The following is a 19,916-nucleotide window of genomic DNA, read 5'->3' on the forward strand; positions in this document are numbered from 1 at the left end:
GATGAAACAGAATGCAAAGTTTCGAGTCCGAGCTCTAATCAGAAGCTAGCTGCGAGACTCTCAACTAATCACACCCATGCATGAAAAGAAAAAAAGCGCTATGCAGTAATTTAATGATAGATCAAAGAAAAGGGAAGAGAAAAAATTGTAAGCAAAGAGATTTGGTGGCATGGCGGTCGGCGATCCTCTTCGACGCGACGTCTTCAGGCGCAGCATCCCTCCTCAACTCCATGCTCCACGTTAGCACAGAGTCAAGAGGGAGCATGTTGCCCAGTCAAACAATCGCTTGGCTTTATTTTTTATCTTTGAGTATTCTATATTCTAAGTGAGTAGAGCAAGAATCTAAGTTTGTTAATAAGATAATTATGTGAGTTTCATAATTTTCAAGACTGAAGAAGAGAATGATGCTGACATCAATTGGGAACAAATGTTATAAATCAGAAAATTTTTAGCCAAATATCTGCGATTGTAGGACGCTGTGAAACGAAACGAGAAACCCGCTTAGAAACTACCTACTTATCCGATCGCGAATCCTTCCTACCCTCATTCTAATATACTCCCAAAATAACGAACGATCGATCGAACCACAAAGTTGAGCTTGATGTTCCCAAATCAGTCTCAACACTGGGTTTTTATCATTAATGATAAACATACAGCTCAGCCCACATACAACAACCGGCCTACCCACTCCTACCTAATCCACCTATATTTAATTCGACTTGCATTCTCACCAACACAATCACTCTATACTCATCAATCATACAACGTGGTTCGGAACTTACTTTGTTAAGTTTAGCTGTAGGGGAAGAACGGGTTAATACATCCTATCCAAAGTTTCAGGTAGTTAATTTTGAGAATGATGTTCATAAAAAAGCTATGCCGGATATGATATAATAATATGTTGACTGGATCAACGTTTTTACTCAATGATTTAAGACAAGCAAAAGCAGCTCAAACACATTGAACTTATAGTTCCAAACGAATTGATAGATTATTTTGAGAATTCAAATAGATACATCAAGTTATACAATGACAAACATTGGTACCACCATGCCACGCGATAGAAAAGATTGAGGAAAGTTAGACAGCAACATCAAAGCATGCGACTCACAGACTCTGCCAAAGTTGATTTTCTTCTTCTGGATTCACTGCATCACATAGCTGCTCTTCATCAGGTTCTATCCTTTCTTCATCTGCTTCCTTGACTCTTATGCACACATCCTTTTAGCACTCAAGTCTCAACAATCATATCCCCGCACACCACACTACACCACACACCATCTGCAAATTTTGAGAAATCTGGTTGACTACATTTTTATGTTACTCCAACTATTGTCAGCTTTTGATGTTCATGAATAGCTCTCAATTATATAGAATCAATATTGACTGACTGACGTAATCAACTGAATCAGTGAAAAGTAAGTGATATCTACTTACCACTATCACAATACCGATACAGCGAAGTCCACGTCCTATGTCCTTTCGTTACTGGTCTACTGATCCTTCATTGTCGAGTCTGTTATCGTAGTGCGCCGGGTAATATACACGGATTTTTAGGAATATAATGCAGTTCATTATGATTCAGTATATTCGTGCTGCAAGTGAACAAAACAGTGGATTCATTAAAACAGACCTGAGAATATTGGAAGGCATGATTCGCTACAAAAACTTTCATAATGATAGCTCGGTCCTAACACTTCCTAAGATTCGATAATAACAGCAAACAACTTCAACAATAAATATGTAAGAAAAGACGGAGACACGAGTTCCAGTTGTTTTCAACAAGTGTTCAAACCGCTCCAGACCGCCTTTTGTGGCGCGATAACTCATCACTCCCTAGCAGCGCCATCTAAAGTAATCTGTTTCATTTTTCAGAAATTTAATATTCGAATCTCATATTTCTCGATACCCCATAAGCTCTATGAGACATACCCCATTACTCCGATGTAACGTGTAGACGGATGAAAGACTTTTAATCCGGAATTTAACTCAAATATGATACACAAGAATGGATATTCACGACGCGATTCTTTTAGCCAACAGGCTTGGGGTTTACACGCATGGCACTGAAGCACAGCACGAATACGCATGTGAGATTTTCAACTTACTTAATCGTCGCCAATAGCTCGTTCTTTTCCCCATTCAATGATAATAGCTGTAGGCCGATAATTAGCAACAATTTAGCCTCTGTAGCGCAATATTTCAACAATAAAACTTAAATAATAATGAGAGGCCTACGTTGATGCTGCCGTTCCGCCTTGGCCCAGGAGGACTATCGCGCGATCTTCATTTGTTCTGAGGTTGCCTAGCAACCGATCAACATGCATCTCTGCCATACTGCACGCATTAATATTTGAATACCATACTTCTTTATTCGTCATAATTAAGATATACCCCAATACTCCGATGCAATGTACAAACAAGTAGAGAGATTTTATTTTCGAATGCATCCAAAATATGATGCACGAGATTGATATCCACTACGCGATAGGATCGACTTACAGCAATGATACGCATATGATATTTTTACTTACTCAAAAGTTGCCAGCGAGCTCGCACTTTTCCCCATTCGATAATAATAGCTGTAGGCCGATAATTAGCAACAATTTAGCCTCTGTAGCACAATCTTTCAGCAATAAAACTTGATTAATAATGAGAGCCCGACGTTGATGCTGCCGTTCCGCCTTGACTCCAGGAGAAGTGACGATCGTGTGATCGCCGATCGCTTGTTTCTCAGGTCCAATTAGCGCTCTAGCATTCAGCGGCAGCTTTCAAATATGAATAATTCCTTTAATGAGTTTGAAAAAAATTCATAAGCAATAATAGAATGATAAAAAATTAGCATAAAATCCTATTGTTCTTATCATATTGAACTACATGACCTGCGTTGTTCATAAGAAATTCCATTGCCATTTTCAACATTTTACAGCGATTTCTACAGAGATTCGTATGCCCTGAATCAAAGCTTGGAAAACATGTCTTCTTTGGGACAAACGTTGATTAAAGAATGTATGTCCAAAGTATATTTAAACGAGAGGATTTCTTGTTTAAATCTACTTTTCGAATAGCCCGCTTAATTGATTTCTGTGAGTCTGGATATGGCGGATTCCGGTTAATTTGGCTTAATTTTTGGCCTCATTTTTCCATGATTTCTCCTCTACTTTCCTCAAACTAGCCCAGACTTATACCTACTAGACTTTTAAACTCATTAGCTCAGTACTCCACCTGGTCAACACCAACCTTTTATGCCCACATTTTAGGTTCTAAAATACTATGTTTCATCATTTCATCGTTGATTCTGGATATCAGTAAACTGAATCACATTTGATAGTTATTGTTCACCTGAAAAATGAGTTACCGTGGTAGAAATTGGTACAGAGGCAAAGGAAAGCGGAAAAGAACTTCTGACGTTGAAGCTCATACTTCAGGAGGTACGTGTTGCTGATGTGGTGTGCTTCTGACAAATTCGAAGATGATGTGACGGCCCTTCATGATGCCTGACAATGAATTTACTTCCTTATATTCACAATTTGCTTGAATGTTTATTTGATAGGTACTTCATCAGCGAGTAAGAAAAAAACTCCATCAAGTAGTTCGAATCCTAGTCGAAACAACCCCACATTTTATAAGAATAAGCACTCTCCATATAATGATTGGGACATGTACTTTAATGATGAAGGTAAAGCAGCTTTGATACATACAGTTATCTAGCTTCAGGGGCATCCATTCATTATAGCCGAATATCTAAGAGCTGCAGTAAATACTGCCAGATGAGAATTACTTTAGCACATCTATGCTTGGTAGATACCATTACAATTCATGCTTCTAATTTCAGAGTATAGAAAAGGATTCTTAACAGAAAAAAAAATTCAAACTATGGAGAGATATGTGACTTCTCATCCAGAACTATTTCCTTTATTGCAATTAAAGCAGAATAAAGCCTACAATGTTGATCTTAAGACTTTGTACAAAGATGATTTATTCCTAAGTCAATGGCAAACTTTTAAAGAAGATCTCACAAACAATCCAAGGCATACGCTAAATTGTCTTGGCATTGCAATAAATCAGGTAATAGAATTATTAGATTGCATTTCAACATTACTCATTGCAAAATATCATCATATGAAGCAGGTGGTTTAAGTGCTTTGTTATCTATTCCAACTCAGAAATGAGGCCAGAATAATATTTCAATCCACAGCCTGTCATTCCTGGTAGGACTTATACCAATATAGACTCCTACTTCTTTTTTCACTTCCAAACGTCTTTGGATTGAATTTTGATTTTACTTTTATGAAAATTTTTCTTTAAGGCAAAACTTGTAGGTATAAATGAATTTCACTGAATGCCACATATGTTTCAGACAATGATCGACATGTGTAAAGAAATTGAGGGAGTGAGTGATGCAGATGTTTCAGCAAACTTACCTAAAGCTGTAGCACGCGTATTCAATCATGGGCCAGTGCTTCCTTTAAGAGATCTGAAGATGAATACATATGGTGAGTTTAAATGTTTCTAGTGATTTGAAGCAGATCCCATTATTGGGTAACACTTGTAATATAACATACTACTGGTAAGCAGTGCAAAACGGTTTATATAAATTCTGATGATTAGGTAAACTGATATCTATCAGAGGATGTATCATGAGAGTAGGAGGCATAAAACACATTGCACAGTGGATTGAGTTCTCTTGTATGTCGTGTGCTCTTGGTAATGTAGTTGTGAGACAAGTTGATGGCATATATACAACACCCACAAAGTGTATTGCTTGTAATAATGGAAGAAAATTTCGACCGGTCTTGGGTTCCCTACGCACAAAAACAATGACGTTCCAAGTGATAAAGTTACAGGAACATTTTGGCGATGAGCTGGTGAATATTGTCAACTGTTTGTTGTAGCTGGTTTTCATGTCCATTTTCAAAACATTGCTGCATTGACACTATTTACTCGGAAACAGAACACGAATGAATAGTATTAAATTGCTTTAGGATGACAAAGGAAGGACACCTCGTGATATTGAGATAGAGCTATTAGCAGATTTAGTCCATACATGTATGCCAGGTGATGACATTACTGTTACTGGAATAATCAAGGTGAGCCTTCAGTTCAACTATAAAGCACCTCTGTTGTACAAAACTTGGAAAAATAAACATGCTATGTGCTCTTCTTATGAATACTTCTTAAGTTAATAATCAACCAGTTCTTACCATAATGCAGTATGTGTGCCGTAAGAGTGTTCTGCTGATGCATGATAGTCTCAATAGACATCTGCATTCTAGTATCTATAAATATTTATTTTTGCTGCATAATTCACCACTCTAGGTAAGGGGGACTGAAAAGAATTCATCAAAAGGTGATTCTACATCAAACCTTTTCTCCTTATACATGGAAGCTGTTTATATATTAAATAATAAATATCAGTCTCAAAATAAAAGAGCCGCTGATCTAGAAATGACTGCCACAGATTACGAAGCAATACAGGTGTGTATTTCACCAAATCAAGATTATGCCTCTCAAAATCGGATAGGAATTTCTACTATTTTTTTCATCTTTGCTTGCCAATGCTCCTTCAGATTCTTCCACATAAATGATAAAAATTGCTGATGCCGGTTATTGAAAACCGAGTATCTATATCATGATTCTATAAGTTTGTGATTGGTGGATCCACATCATGTAGTATCTGCTCAGATATAAATTTCGTTCCAGGAAGTGTACCGGGATCCAAATACATTGAAATTGTTAGTTCATTCACTGTGTCCAAGTATATATGGTCATGAATATTTAAAAATGGGCCTTATTCTGAGTTTATTTGGTGGCACCCCAAAGTCTGGCAGCTTGCGCGATGATATACATGTACTACTTGTTGGTGATCCAGGTCTTGGAAAATCTCAGCTCTTGCAAGCCTGCGCTCGTGTTGCATCTAAAGGTAACTGCTTCTCAGAAAAATCTTGTTCAGTGGTATTGCAGGTAACATGGAGATGTACTCACTTTTTCAGCATTCAGTATTATAATGATTGATAGCTTGATCAAAATTACTCGCTCAATAACTCAGTATCCTATGCCTATCTCTACAGGTGTTTACGTATGTGGTACTTCGAGCACCTCAACTGGATTGACTGTAACACTAGCAAAGGATAAAAGCACTGGTGAATGTGTTCTTGAACCTGGTGCTCTAGTTTTAGCTGACAAAGGCTGTTGTTGTATCGATGAATTTGACAAAATGTCAACACAACACCAGGTAACATAGACCGTTTTCTTGTTCGCATGGATATATATATTTGCGTGTTGTACATTTTCGAAAATCCATTATTGATGATAAACTTCATAACTTAGGCATTACTTGAAGCAATGGAACAACAAAGCGTGAGTTTAGCCAAGTCAGGAATGATATGCTGCTTACCTGCTCGGACATCTATTTTGGCAGCTGCAAATCCAGCAGATGGTCGCTATAAAAAATCGAAAACTATACTTGAAAATTTGAACATGAATCAGCCTTTACTTTCACGTTTTGACTTAATATTTATACTAGTGGATCAGCCCAATGAGGTAAGTACTCGATGACTTTGAGGGCAATTTCTGTGTGTATGATGATAAGACAAGTAACTAAGAACTGAATGAAAGATATCCAGAGAAGCAATGTATGGATGAAATCAAAGGTGACAAGAGAAACTCGGATATACCAATTTTAATCTCTAATTAGTGTTCTTAGGTCATATGCAATTATTTTTGGTTCCAAACAGCAGATGGATGACATGCTTTCTGAGCATGTTATGGCAGTACATGCAGGCAAAAGCAGTCACTTAAGTGGAGCAAGAGGACGTGACATTCATTCATCCGATCAATCACTGCTAACTGTAAATACTTTACGGTAAGTTGTCATTAACTAACAACCTTGTATAAATCGACTTTTTGAAAATTGCAATTTGCATGTGGCCAAACTTTGCATTCAATCAATGGTGATATTCGTCCACCCATCGTTGGATTGAGTTTAAACTTCTTTGTAAGTCCTAAAAAAATATTTCAATACAGGGAGAACTTACATCTCCATCCAAGCGAAGGTATTGATCTTCTACCACATCAGCTTCTTCGCAAATACATTTTATATGCTAAAGAATATGTTAAACCAAGAATAACACCAGCTGCAGCAGAAATATTACAGAATTTTTACTTGGAACGTCGAGCAAGGAATGACAAGGAAAAAGTAACGCCCATGACTCCAAGACAACTAGAAGCTCTAATACGTCTAACCGAGGTAGACCTCTTCTTCTGAATCTGTTAGTTTTGTTGATGTGCATAGTTTTATAGATTTTACATGTCTTTCAATGCCAATTCTAAGTAAACCTGATTTGAGTTTTATGGTGGGTAAACGGCCTTCCATTTTATCCCAAAAAAATACAGTATTTTGATGTAGGTCCATGAATTTGGCTACCTGACATACTCTAGGCTGTTTTGATATAGATATATCACCAAGATCATTATATTCTATAATAATGGCTAATTTCGAAAAATAAAGCGTGATACTTTTCCAATTTTGTTCAAGCCATATTAACACGTGAATTTAATTTGTACTTCAGGCTAGAGCAAAGTTGGAGTTACGAGAAGAAGCTACACATGCAGATGCTGTAGAAGTTTTGGAAATAGTAGAGTACAGCATGGCAGATGTTGCCATTAAAGACATTGTACTTGACCGCTCCATATTGTCTAGCTCTGGCAAAATAACTGCAAAGAAGGTAGGCTAATTTGGTGATATGAAACTTAAACATAACTCTGCATGCAATATTCTGTGTGGAATAAATTTGGTTTTTAATTGTATGGATAGAAATCCTGAAATTTCCAAGGTCTCATATTGGAATTACCCTAGCTCAAAAATGGCTTTGCTTTTGTAGGTCAAAGCATTCGTAGATATATTGGCAAACGAAGCATCTTCCAAAGGGGAACCAGTTTTTACAATAACCGAAATGAAAATGCTTGCCAGAAGGGAAAGTGTGGTGATTGATGATTTCAGTGCATTAATCTCAAAACTAAATGAAAATGGTGTTATCTTAAAGAAAGGACCACACATGTATTCTTATGTTGGAAACAAGTGATTGGTGAGCATACCATACGATCATATCATAAAATTCAGAGATAAACTCTTCGATCATAGTTAATTCTTTCATGTATATCACACCTATGTGTTATAAGCTAAAATAATTGTACAGTACTAATTTATATTTTCATAATGATTTATCGCAATAAATGCGCATTTTACAAAAAACATGCTGCGTGCAAAATACTATGAATGTAATTCAGATCACATGAATAACTTATAGTTTCTCTTGCTTTATCGTTCTATACAGTAAAGAAAATGTGAAAGAATCTAAAATGACTGGCTGCTTTTACATTCTCAATTTCTGGTACATTCTCATTTGGGAACCACGGAAGATGGTGTATGAATTCAGATCATTTTATTGTTGCTGCTTTTATTAATCTTCATCGAAAGTGACAAGACTTTCTATCATACATAATTGATGTTTTAAGAAAATTCCATCGTGTCACACCCCTCTCCTCAGTACTATAGATATGTTATATTATTGTAGACTTTGTACACTGCTTATTGTATAATATTTATCAATTACGACCTCAAGTTGAAGTTTAACGCTTAATTACCTCGTTATTTTATTAACAGCAAAGAGATAGGAAAAGAAACTAATTGTCATTACGACATACGGCCACCGATGAAATTTTTGGTGACATAGAAAAATTACAAACATTCACTCACATTTTGTATATATATATTTTTTTTTTTTCAATTTCAAGAATACTTACATGCGCTTCTCTAATATACGGTGAAATAATACAATTTATATGTATATATATACCGTAGACATAGTGTTGGAGATTGTATTCCTTTTTGAGGACTCATGCATCTTTGACACTTTGATTTTTACTGCAATTATAGATTTATCAAGCATTATAGCTCTTTGAAGCTATGCTTTCAAACCACATGTGTCATTCCCTACAACAATAATGCATCACAAAATCTGAGGAGTCACATTTTCAATGCGACATGTAATTTAAACTGTACAGTATAGTTAATTTTTCAAAATCTTATTTTATAGGCGGTCCGTGACTTAACACTCGCGCACTCAGCAGTGTCTTTCTTATAATTTTTACAATTCACATTCCTATTAGCAATTTGCTCGATGAACCTTTGATGGATTAATGGGAATCGTTGTTAATTCAGAAACATTGATACAATTTGAGTCATGATTTCCTCTTCATAGCTTGTCAGATGATACATTGAACAACTAGTCAAACTCAATGTGATTGATTTATGCCATCAATAACCATTATTTCTTTAGCAAATAGAACTTGGAGAGAAATATGGTTCTTTGTTTGACATTCATTTATCATATAAGGGCAGTCAATTTGACAAACAGTAAGTTTACCAGATTGACATCGTGCATTTGTGTCTTGTGCTACATTAGCTAAATATGAGTAAGGTTGATAGACGTCTTTCAATATCAAAATCAACCATGGGACTATCAGTATTTATGCCAGAAAATTCCAGGGATTTTCAGATGACGAAAGCAGAATCACTTTGTAAAACTAATATAATTTTTATACTCTTTCTGCTTCACATAATTCCAGTCTTGCTTATCAATTATCAATTCGAATGCGCAGAATTAGATACACAAAAGATGACTCCTTTAGATTTCTATGAACTAATAACTGGGCCTTTTTCTATTTAGAAAAATATCTCATGCACTTTGAAGATTTGTTACGATCGGATCTGGTTAGATTCAACCTTGGAAATATCAGATTTTGTGTTGAGTTCTCTCAGATGTAGTCGAACAGACTCATCGATGTATTATGCTATTGATTTGTAGATGTGGTTGAGCCGAGATAAATATGTATTGCACTAGTGATCGGTATAAAATATTTCCACATCAATGTATTTACAAAACATGAAATTGTACGCGGATTTCATTTGCATGTTGGTTTACGTACAACTGTTCTTATACTTACGTCAAATATAGCTTTTTAAGTTTCCTTCAATACAAAAGGGCACTTGATTCAACATAGATTTTAATATAATTATGGTACTGGATGAAAATAATTCACTGAAATAAATGAGGCTTGTTTTAATACAAATGTTATTACACATTACATTGGTATTAATGTTCAACAGAGTTCACTTTTGTGTCGACTTTTGTTTTTTCCTTGGGACTATGTATCACACAGAACTTTCTCTTTTAGATAACACCAACGGCGTACTCGTTATTGCTTCTTGTTGTGATTGGAGACAACATTGGGCAGGAGCTCGGGGTTCTGCATCCTTTGGTAGGAGAACAGTACTAGGAGTAGCATGACTTACCATTCCCAGACCAGTATAAAGAACCGGCGGGCTCATTGTCATTGACTGAACACCTTCGGCATTTGGCCAGTATTGTCTGGGCAGTGTACAAACACCGCTGCCATAAACTTCGCTCACGATCGGCTGGAACTAGAGAAAAAGTTGATAGAGCCATCGTCAATATCTACACAAATGGTCGAGGTACTCTAATTCTATTTATGTGAATTCTGTGCCAATCGTTCAAAGTCAGGTACCGAGGTACACATTAATCACTCATGATACTTACAGTTTTATGTTTTGCCGTCAAATTTGATAGATCATGAAGTGGCATTCCATTACGTATCGTGCAGTATCCCACATAATTACTTTGTCCGCTAATTGCAACTACAGCAGGGTGGTCCAATAAATTCCGCGATGGCGATGTTTCTATCGTTGATATAAGTCGTCTTTTTCGTAAATAATCTGATGGTTCGTCACCTTGATTGGGCAAAAATGAGAGAAACTGACGTACTGTAATAAGTACTAACAATAAGTTGTTAAAAAATTGTAATGGCACGTTATGTGCTTACCGCTAATTTGTTGAGGTATGATGTCTGGATTTTTGTCATCACTGTCACAAAACTCTCCCGCTGAGTCGAGCTTTCTAAATGGGCTTCCGCTGTGTTTTTCATCTGTCAGCAAACTGTTTCCATCTCTCAGTCTCAGCTCACGTTGAATGGAAACTGATTTATTGGCTTTGGCGTACACCTCAGTATGTGACTTCCCATCATTTTCTACAGTCGAGTGTTGAATGCGTAGAACAATCATCACGACTATTGCGACAATAACTAATGCTGCCACTACTCCAATCATCACGCTCAGCATTGGTGTTAACTTTATATGTTGCTGTGGCCTATCTGTAAACAAATATCAAGAAACAAAATACTAATCAATAACTAATCCCTGTGATAACTGATGCCTCATAAAATATACACCAAAGTGCTCATTTCATCCATCTAATTTTTTTTACTTGTTTCAATCTAGATTTTGTATTTGATTCGATTAGAGTAATGCTACTGGATACACACCTGATTCAGATGTAAGCTGTTTTTCAGGCAATCTCAATGTACCGGCTTGAACCACCATCGCTTCACTTCGTCCCTTGTCATTGTAAGCATATATGCATGCTTGGTAGAGGGCTCCTGACTCTAAATCAGTTACACTGAATCTTGGAACAGGAGATGATAGATTGGCATGTAAGTCCTGACTGTTACTTTCGCGTACTTCGAGAAGAAAAGATTGTTGCAGGCCTCCATTGAAGCCTTCGGTACAACGTACGGAGAATGAATTTGTTGAAGTATTGGACGTAGTGCAGTTATGTACCATATCAGGGCGTCCTAAAATCAGAAAATATTAACATGAAGAAAACTTCTTGATTTGAAATAAGTCCTTGTTATTGCTACAAATGTGAGGAAAACTCACCTGCTGCAATGATGTGGTAGACGCAAGGAACTCGTTGACTTCCCACATGATTAGTAGCCCAGCATAAAAGTGTTCCGTAATCAAGTTCAGTCATTGGAGTGTAGGATACGATTGATAGAGTTCCTGCTCTAGCAATATGTCCTGCAGCGACATCAATGCTCTCTGCAGAATTATTGAAGGTCCAACGAAATTGAACTTCAGGGGGATTTGCATCCACTTGACATGATATATTTGCTTTCTCTTGTTTAGCTACACCATGAACCCTTGTTTGATTTGGTTCACATGTTGGGGCAACTAAAATAAGACAAAGATTTAAATCATTGTTAAAAGTACATGCTTAAATATTAACTTTGGTAAGTGTAGTGTTTGGCATTCCAGACTCTCAAATATCTACATGTGTAATGAATTAATAATTGAGAACTCCCTAATATTACACTTAGTACATGACTGATTGAAAAGATTTCCAGCTAAAGTATTTCACGGTCAATAGAATTTACTGGCACGCTACTGAACTATGCATTTTTTAACGTATGAATGTATACTCACACATTACGTTCAAGTAAAATGGACTACTTTCTCCATCACCTTCACCATTGTATGCAACGCAAGTATAGTTGCCAGCACTCTTTCTATCAACACCTTGCAGAACCAAGCTTTGATTGCTAATTATGATTCCTAGTCCCACATTGTGATGCAGAGTCTTACCCTGTAATAAATGTTTCATAGGATATTCAATAATGTTTGTTAGATTGGGCCAAAAATATCGAATATTTTTTCTTTCTAAAGGTACTTTTGGCATGACAAGAAAAATTATTCTGATAAGTTGAGCTCTGAATATTAACATTAAGAGGTCTATCATCGCAATTTGTGATTTTTTTTTCACTGAGCGGGTTTTTAACTCGTATCTTCCAAACCATCGCGGTAAGCGAAATTAACTTAAGGACCTGTTTTGTAGGAAATTGAATTTTCTACAAAAAAGCTTTCCTTGTAAATTGTCGTCAAACTAGCCGTTTGACGACTATTCGATGTTTGAAGTTGCGTTGAACAGTTACCTATTGCTTCTTAACGTTAGACTCAATTTTTTTCACCTGATTGGAAAATTTAGGACTCAATTATTTAGCACATATACGTGTTTTTTATTGGATCACTGAATTTCTTTCCCAAAATCCATAATTTATTGATTATGAAATTTATTTCCAAGTCAAAAACCCACTCAGTAAGAAAAAATCACAAATTGCGATGATAGACCGCTTAATGTTGATATTGAGGGCTCAACTTACGTCCAATAATTGAGAACTATTGAAAGTTCCATATTTTTTTTTTTATACCTACGTATTATAAAACATACCTGATGACGCCATTCAACCTTATAAACTGCTGGCTCAGCCTTTATCAAGCAATCGAAGTATACGTCCGTACCTTCTCGTATGGCTCCTGGATTAAGTGAGGCACCAAGCTGGATTTGTGTCTCTGGAACATCTGTTTGAACAAAGGAGTTTGATGTGTTAGCTTATTGTTAGTTTTTAGTTTTTAGATCGGTAGATTGTAGAATATATTGTGAGATGAATTTTTCTCACATCTTATCTCTAGCGTCCATCCGTCCTCTATTGGACCACTTCCAATTGTTGGATTTTCAGCCCTGCATGACAAATGTTTACCAGCATCTGCCTTTGTTGCCATGAAGGACAATATGCTGGTTGTTGTATTTCCATCGTTCGACGTCTGAAAATGATCATAATCCGATTTCAAGTGAAAGAGGAAATCAACAAGCTTAACAAAGCTTCATCATCTTCATCTTTAATTTTAAGCTGGGAGAAGGTGCTCACGGATTCTTTGAAGCTCTCCAGACGCTGTCCATTGCGCCACCAAGTCACCGTTGCCTGTGGTCTAGAGCCCGAAGTCTTGCACATCAAATCGTACCTTCTTCCAGCAGATAATGGTTGATTTGCAGCTACTATTTTGACGTCTAACGGACCAACTGAGGGGTTGAAAACATTTTTAGGTGAATGGAAAGTACAATAATTATTTCAGAAGATGCGGGCAGGTATTTTCGGCGAAAATTTTCAAATATGTCCTTTGTAAGAGCTGAATTATTCCTTGGTACAGTTTCGGATGATAAGTTATGAATAGTATCTTCAAGTCGCACTTCATGATATTTAATTATGAATTATTGGAATTATCATTCTGGAGATGATCAAGGCTTGTGGTATTCCGTACTTACAATTCATGTCGACTTGTATAGATGCTTGAAGAGGTATTGATTTGTTATTATTTGTTGCTACACACGTTACTTGCGATCCTACATCACCACGTCGTAAATTTGATATTTTTATTTCACTTCTGACTCTTTTTTCTCCATCATTATAGTGCAGGTTTTCAGTTTGATTGCTTTTAATTTCATTATTTTGGTACCACACAACCGATGGGGTGGGTTTACCTAAAGTATGGTTTATGAAAATCGTTAATTTGTCGAATTATTGATACTTACTTTATTCATTGGAATACCATTTCATTCACTGAGACATCAAGATATAATATGCGATGTGATACATGGATTTCACAATTTTATTATAAGAAGAGAATCGGAATTGTATGGCGTTCCAATTCGAGCTTTAAGTCGTTACAAGTTATACGAACCACCATAAACATCGCAGAATAGCTGCAGTGTTTCTCCTTCAGAATATGGTCCAACGAAAGGATTTTGCAAAACTCCAGCATCGTCTAATATTTGAATTTTATGTGGCGGGACTATAAAAAATTAATTACGTGCGTCACGAATGTATCAATTCAAAAATAGCTCATTAAATTATCTGCACATCATAAATCAAGAAACTGTGCTCAATTGTCTCACTTGTACAAATTTTCATTTCCAATAAGATTATAGAAATTATGTTTTATAATTCTTCACCTATGACCGTCAGATTGACTTTGGAGTTTCGAGTCTGTCCAATTTGAAAGTCGACTCGGCATCTGTAGAGGCCCGCGTCCTCCTCTTTGACATTATCGATTCCAAGCTCTGCTGGTTTTCTATCGGGCATGAAATTTGCCCTGTTCGAAAATACTGCATCGTCCGACCATTTTTCAGCTATTTCAAAATCACGATCTCTCGCATCGACACTGAAACGATCCGAAACAATGTAGGGAAGCTTTTCTTTCAATGGGTCCTATGGATGGTACCTAAACACGTGGCAATCCTTTTCAAGGGTTGTCGAGCGATTTTATCCCTTGTAATATAATCGAGCGCCCAATCAAATAACTATATCGGTCGTAAAACTCGCCAAAAAAATCTATTTCAATGCGCTGTAATCTGATTATATAAAATCAGGTAGTATCCACGTCTAGTGGAAAGGAATTTACTCACGTGAATACTGTCTAGATTACGTTAAATACCTGGTTACATATGAAGCCGGCTAAAAACCGTGAGTTTTATAATTGTAGCGGCTTACTGTTATGTTATTACCGTATATAGTGAGGTCATTCCTTGTGGATTCCACAGCAGCGTAATACGCCTTATAAAAAGTAACGTACGCCAGGATTGTACTTATATGTTTTGTTATACAGTGGATAATGGTATAGTGTTGAGAAAGAAATGCTTTCGATGCATGATTTTTAATCATCATCATCATGTTCGATATACGAGGAATTCGTCAGATCTATTTCATTATATATACGATAGAGAAAAAAAATCTCGAAGAACGTTGTAAAAATATTCTGAATTACAAAGTGGACCTGAATACCTATCGCATATCAATTAACTTGGCGTCGTAATTTTTTTTTTTTCCTTCAAATAAAGTTACATTTGAATTGTATCAACATTGGTTTCAACGATGCCAAGAATTAATTTTACGTTCTGCTTTCAAGGAAACACTTTAGATGCTACACTGATTTAATTATTTATATTCAAGGGCTACGAAGCGACTAATTGCCTGATATTAATAAAAAAATAAATATGAAAAACTCATGGGAGTAGCGTAACCATAATCACGAAGAAAATCACTCTTATACGATAACAATAATAAAGAAATAATAACAATATGACAAACCGGCAAACGTCGTTTCTCATCATGATATCACTTAGCATACATTTTGAGATGGCTTCTAATTGAATGGCACGCGTTCCTTGTAATCTTAATATAATAAATAATAGTACATAATATATGTAATCTTTGTGTTGAAGAACGACACATTTTACGTCAATAAATTTCCAGATAAATGTACATACCTATACACAGGTGTTCCAAGATCTTCGCGGTACCATAATACGAGTAATACCGAGTCTCCGTCATGGGACGTCGATATATCGCAGGGTAAGTACGTCGGATTTCCAACAAGTGCCACGATTTGAGACAACGGTACTGAAAATAAGAGGAGAAAAACAGAAATGTTAATAACCACTTTTACGAACGAATTCGGCGGTATTCTTATTACTACAGTGGAACATCATAGGAGATCACTTGTGGTCATTGAATGAAATGAATTTTTATTGGATCGTATTCACTTGGAAATCGGTAAGCTTGTGGGGATTATATGCGTTATAATTCTGGGAATATCAACTTTGAAAAATTCAACAATTCTCCAGTATAATTCCTGAGGTCCTCGCTGAAATATTTGCATAACTTTCATGCGGCGATGTGGTTCCAAGGAATGAATATCGTAGTTGGGGTTTACCTACGTGTATTCTGGCCTTTCTTATCGCACAGAAATCGGTATGAAAGACTGAATTAAAGTTATCATCGAATAGCGATCCTTACGAAGTAGGTATCAAGTGCTGAGGGACACAACGCCATCCATGAATAATGAATACTATATAGGCGTTGAAAATATAATAGTGGGTATTACAAAGTAGATAGACATACATACATACTGCAGTGGACGGTCAATTGTTCTTCGTTATACACGAGTAAAAAGTTAGAAGAGAATTATTCGAACAAAGGGTTATACGGGTATACCTGCTCCCGCACTTCATCGAGGGGGGTGGAAATTATGAATAAAGCTATTTTTCATTGTTCTAAATATTCAGTCATTTAACACTTACATTCATTCATCTTATATCATACTGCATTCTACGATTGTTCCATCGATGCGTTTCTGCACACATTCGTACCTTCGTAAGATTATTAATGCAGAGAAAATTGTGTCACCAAAAGCATGAGCTCCCGATTCGTCTTCAAAATTTATACGTTTCCGGAATCCGATCGTGGTATGTATCGGACACGAACGAGCAAGAAAACGAAAAGACGAAAGAAGAGAAAAATCAAAACGATAGAAAAAACACGTTGGGTCAAAATTTGTACAATCGCATTTTCTGTTCCAAGTGATGCAAATTTTTACCGTTTATCAGAGTGCATTATAGCGTAGGTTCGTCTCATTTACAATATTACACCCTTTCATCGTAATTAACGGAAATAATTAACGGGAGAGACCGGAATGCTAGACACACATACTCATACGTATATTACATTGGTATGCGATGGCGGTTTTCAACGATAGCGTAAATAAATTCGGATAAAACATTTGCATATTCGGTATACATCGTTATCTCTGGATCGGATAGGGGTTGATCAGTTGATCTGCGGAAAAAATGTATTTCATTCAACGGATATGAGGTAGCGGCAGCAGGACTTTTGAAATGGATACGGTAGAATTCAACGTCCCATATAAATCCAGATGAGGATGGTCCAATTCTGATATGACCCACAATCGTGCTTCGAAAACGCAGAGAATTATGCAATACGTGAACTAAAAAATTGAGCTCATTGTGCGGGCATGTATTATGTATTTTGTGTGGCACGTGTATGTAATACTGAATTAGTAACGGAATAAATTCGGAGTGTACCTACGTATCAAGCAACGTGAATCTACGAAGAGAGATTTAAAATGAAAAATATCAAGTTTTGTCCGGCAAAGTACGTAAAATCGTGGGGACGATTGTCAGAATTTTTCCCGCATACGGATTATCGTTAAAAAATTCATATGATGTGATTGAAACATTGATAAGTTTTTTTTTCTCTACACGATGTGATATCCGTTAAAATTGTAACGCACGCGTTCTTTCTCCGTGTATTCTTTGTGATAAGGAGGCTCTTCTGTGTGCAAAAAAGAAGTTCTCATTCTTGTTCGGTAATTCGACTCTGCTGTGTCAACCCGAAAGCAAATATTTGAATACGTGCGATCGAGAAGAGACTAATATTTGCACCCCCAAAGTCAAATATTGTTAAATTATTATCATTGTTACTGTTGTTATCGGCATCTTTGGCATCGATTTGTTAATATTTTGTATTGTTTTTGCCCTTCGCAGACAATCAATTACTCGAAAATATTGAAATAATCGATTTTCAATTATGTACTTTCAAATACTGAATTTTTTTTTTTCAAATTATTCATTTATATTTTTTTCGCCCATCACTTGAATTGAAAAATTGTTCGTACACCGTAAGAAACCATAAATATATGTTCTACTGCAAGAAGAAAAAGAAGAAATCTAAGAGAACCAATAATGAATGAATGAAATGTCTGTTATACATTCGTTCTCATTATGGCCAGTAGTTTCACTTGCATAACGAAGTGTTAAATGTATCGATGGACGTGAATATAATAAAGCAAATATTTCATTATAGATTGTGAAGTTATACAATACAAAATTGTGTAAGTATGTAGTGCCTACACATTTACACTTGTATATTACGCGAAAAGGAGAAAGTTAACAGGCATCGTTGATCGGCGATAGCCGTATGTGACTTAAACTCTTTGCTAGATGTTTTAATGGAGAAACCATATTTTCAAAAAACACCATAGATAATAGTACCGCTCTGAATTCCCAATGAATCTTCTTTCCATGAATTGAATTGGCGATTTGGACGATCGAGAGAGTAAGATGAATGAAAAAAAAAAGGAATGAAAATACGTGGGTTAAATGAATGAAAAAATTTATATTTTTCAACTCACTATCTTTGACGCACAGAGCACCAGTAATCCATAGCGGAACCAATGGGATTAATATCCTTAAATGTTTACTATTCGAGATGCACAGTACATTTGTTATGTACAAATGAAGTTGAACGATCATCATTGCATTATTATTAACTAGATTTTATTCAAATCATAATTTATCTATTTATTTAGTTTATTTATTTATTTTTTTCAAACAACCTAACGAATTTTCACCGCTACAATGAAATTTTTCATTCACTGCACTGTTGGTTGAAAATTGCTGTCGTTATAAAATATGTGCGAATTGCGGTCTACACCGTTCATTATAGACGATTTCCGAAACAGGCATATACATACGTATAACTCTGTACTTATGTGTGTGTATTTTTTTTATCGTAGTACGTATATAGATGTATATATAGTTATAATTAACGTGGAGCTGCTACATTCCCGACACTTTCTGATTCCCAATTTTTCATTTTCGATCGTACGAACTTTTCCGACTCCGCTCGCGACTCGGCGTGTTACGAGTCGTTATTATTTTATTAAACGCACAGTTTTCACACAGCAAATATTTAAAGCTCGTTTACTCATGGACTAGTTTTTTCAAAATGCTTAATAATGGAATACAGACGCCATGAGCTAGAACCTACTCCACAGTTGCGACGATCGAAAAGAGCAGAATACGCGCGCGCACCCTTTGGTACCTGGCATGCGCCCTGAGAAAAGCACCCCCTTGAAGCTCACGCGTATATGTAATGCCCACCGTATAACACCGCACAGGGGGTAGGTAGATACTTCTCAAACATGTAAAAACAATTCGCGATCCATGCCTAGCATACGCGACTCAACACACGCCTATATACCTCCATTTTCCGGGCATACATGCCCGAGAACCGTTACCAGAAGGCAAAGTTTATCATCAGATAAATTCGGTATAGGCCGGTGTTGTATAAATCATTTATTTTACCTGATTGTTTTTTTTTTGTTTCCCCATTCGCTTTTTGCCTCTTTTACCGATAATTATCTGCTTGCACATGCGAAGGTGTATAATATACCTACTTCTCTTTGCGAGAACGCGCGTATACTACGAAAAATCGATTTTGTTTTGTACATACGTACATAACGTACGTACATGGTATATACTTGTTTGCTTTCATGTACATTGGAATAACAATAGTTCATACAC

At 36.3% G+C, this 19,916-nt stretch overlaps 2 protein-coding genes across 5 annotated transcripts in view; one reads left to right on the forward strand and one right to left on the reverse strand.

Annotated features, from left to right (window-relative positions):
- Positions 1-187: 187 nt before the first annotated feature.
- On the forward strand, positions 188-10,496 carry LOC105693816 (DNA helicase MCM8-like). 3 transcript variants are annotated; one of them, XM_048654890.1, is made up of 15 exons: positions 188-2,090; positions 3,261-3,431; positions 3,554-3,679; positions 3,836-4,068; positions 4,361-4,496; positions 4,612-4,868; positions 4,986-5,090; positions 5,320-5,478; positions 5,704-5,923; positions 6,072-6,235; positions 6,331-6,543; positions 6,738-6,865; positions 7,027-7,249; positions 7,572-7,727; positions 7,884-8,254. In XM_048654890.1, the coding sequence occupies exons 2-15, from the start codon at positions 3,350-3,352 to the stop codon at positions 8,082-8,084; spliced, it is 2,403 nt and encodes an 800-aa protein (XP_048510847.1). In that variant the 5' UTR covers positions 188-2,090; positions 3,261-3,349; the 3' UTR covers positions 8,085-8,254. The 3 variants fall into 3 exon arrangements, with proteins under 3 accessions (XP_048510847.1, XP_048510846.1, XP_020712510.2); XM_048654889.1 differs by lacking the exon at positions 188-2,090 and adding an exon at positions 10,240-10,496 and having other exon boundaries at positions 2,123-3,431; positions 7,884-8,087; XM_020856851.2 differs by lacking the exon at positions 188-2,090 and having other exon boundaries at positions 2,123-3,431.
- The window catches only part of LOC105693815 (neural cell adhesion molecule 2), a 56,443-nt gene continuing 45,170 nt past the window's right edge, over positions 8,644-19,916 (reverse strand). Inside the window, exons 1-14 of one of the 2 annotated variants that reach the window (XM_012413999.3) lie at positions 18,743-19,404; positions 16,020-16,152; positions 14,706-14,914; positions 14,435-14,545; positions 14,019-14,234; positions 13,624-13,775; positions 13,375-13,519; positions 13,146-13,276; positions 12,344-12,503; positions 11,798-12,091; positions 11,404-11,712; positions 10,906-11,232; positions 10,623-10,813; positions 8,644-10,486 (exon numbers count right to left, since the gene is read on the reverse strand). In XM_012413999.3, the coding sequence (XP_012269422.2) occupies positions 10,217-10,486; positions 10,623-10,813; positions 10,906-11,232; positions 11,404-11,712; positions 11,798-12,091; positions 12,344-12,503; positions 13,146-13,276; positions 13,375-13,519; positions 13,624-13,775; positions 14,019-14,234; positions 14,435-14,545; positions 14,706-14,914; positions 16,020-16,152; positions 18,743-18,866 (2,772 nt within the window). In that variant the 5' untranslated portion in view covers positions 18,867-19,404 and the 3' untranslated portion in view covers positions 8,644-10,216. Of the gene's footprint in view, positions 10,487-10,622; positions 10,814-10,905; positions 11,233-11,403; positions 11,713-11,797; positions 12,092-12,343; positions 12,504-13,145; positions 13,277-13,374; positions 13,520-13,623; positions 13,776-14,018; positions 14,235-14,434; positions 14,546-14,705; positions 14,915-16,019; positions 16,153-18,742; positions 19,405-19,916 lie in introns of those variants that run through there. The other variant, XM_048654888.1, reaches the window with a different exon arrangement.

The sequence above is a fragment of the Athalia rosae genome, chromosome 4 (assembly GCF_917208135.1).
Source record: "Athalia rosae chromosome 4, iyAthRosa1.1, whole genome shotgun sequence".
In the NCBI taxonomy this organism is placed as follows: Eukaryota; Metazoa; Arthropoda; class Insecta; order Hymenoptera; family Athaliidae; genus Athalia; species Athalia rosae.

Coding starts and splice junctions, on each gene's coding strand:
- LOC105693816 (XM_048654890.1), top strand. CDS start 3,350: ATGAGTTACCGTGGTAGAAATTGGTACAGAGGCAAAGGAAAGCGGAAA. Junction 3,432..3,553: donor TGAAGCTCATACTTCAGGAG/GTACGTGTTGCT, acceptor TTTATTTGATAG/GTACTTCATCAGCGAGTAAG. Junction 4,069..4,360: donor TTGGCATTGCAATAAATCAG/GTAATAGAATTA, acceptor CATATGTTTCAG/ACAATGATCGACATGTGTAA.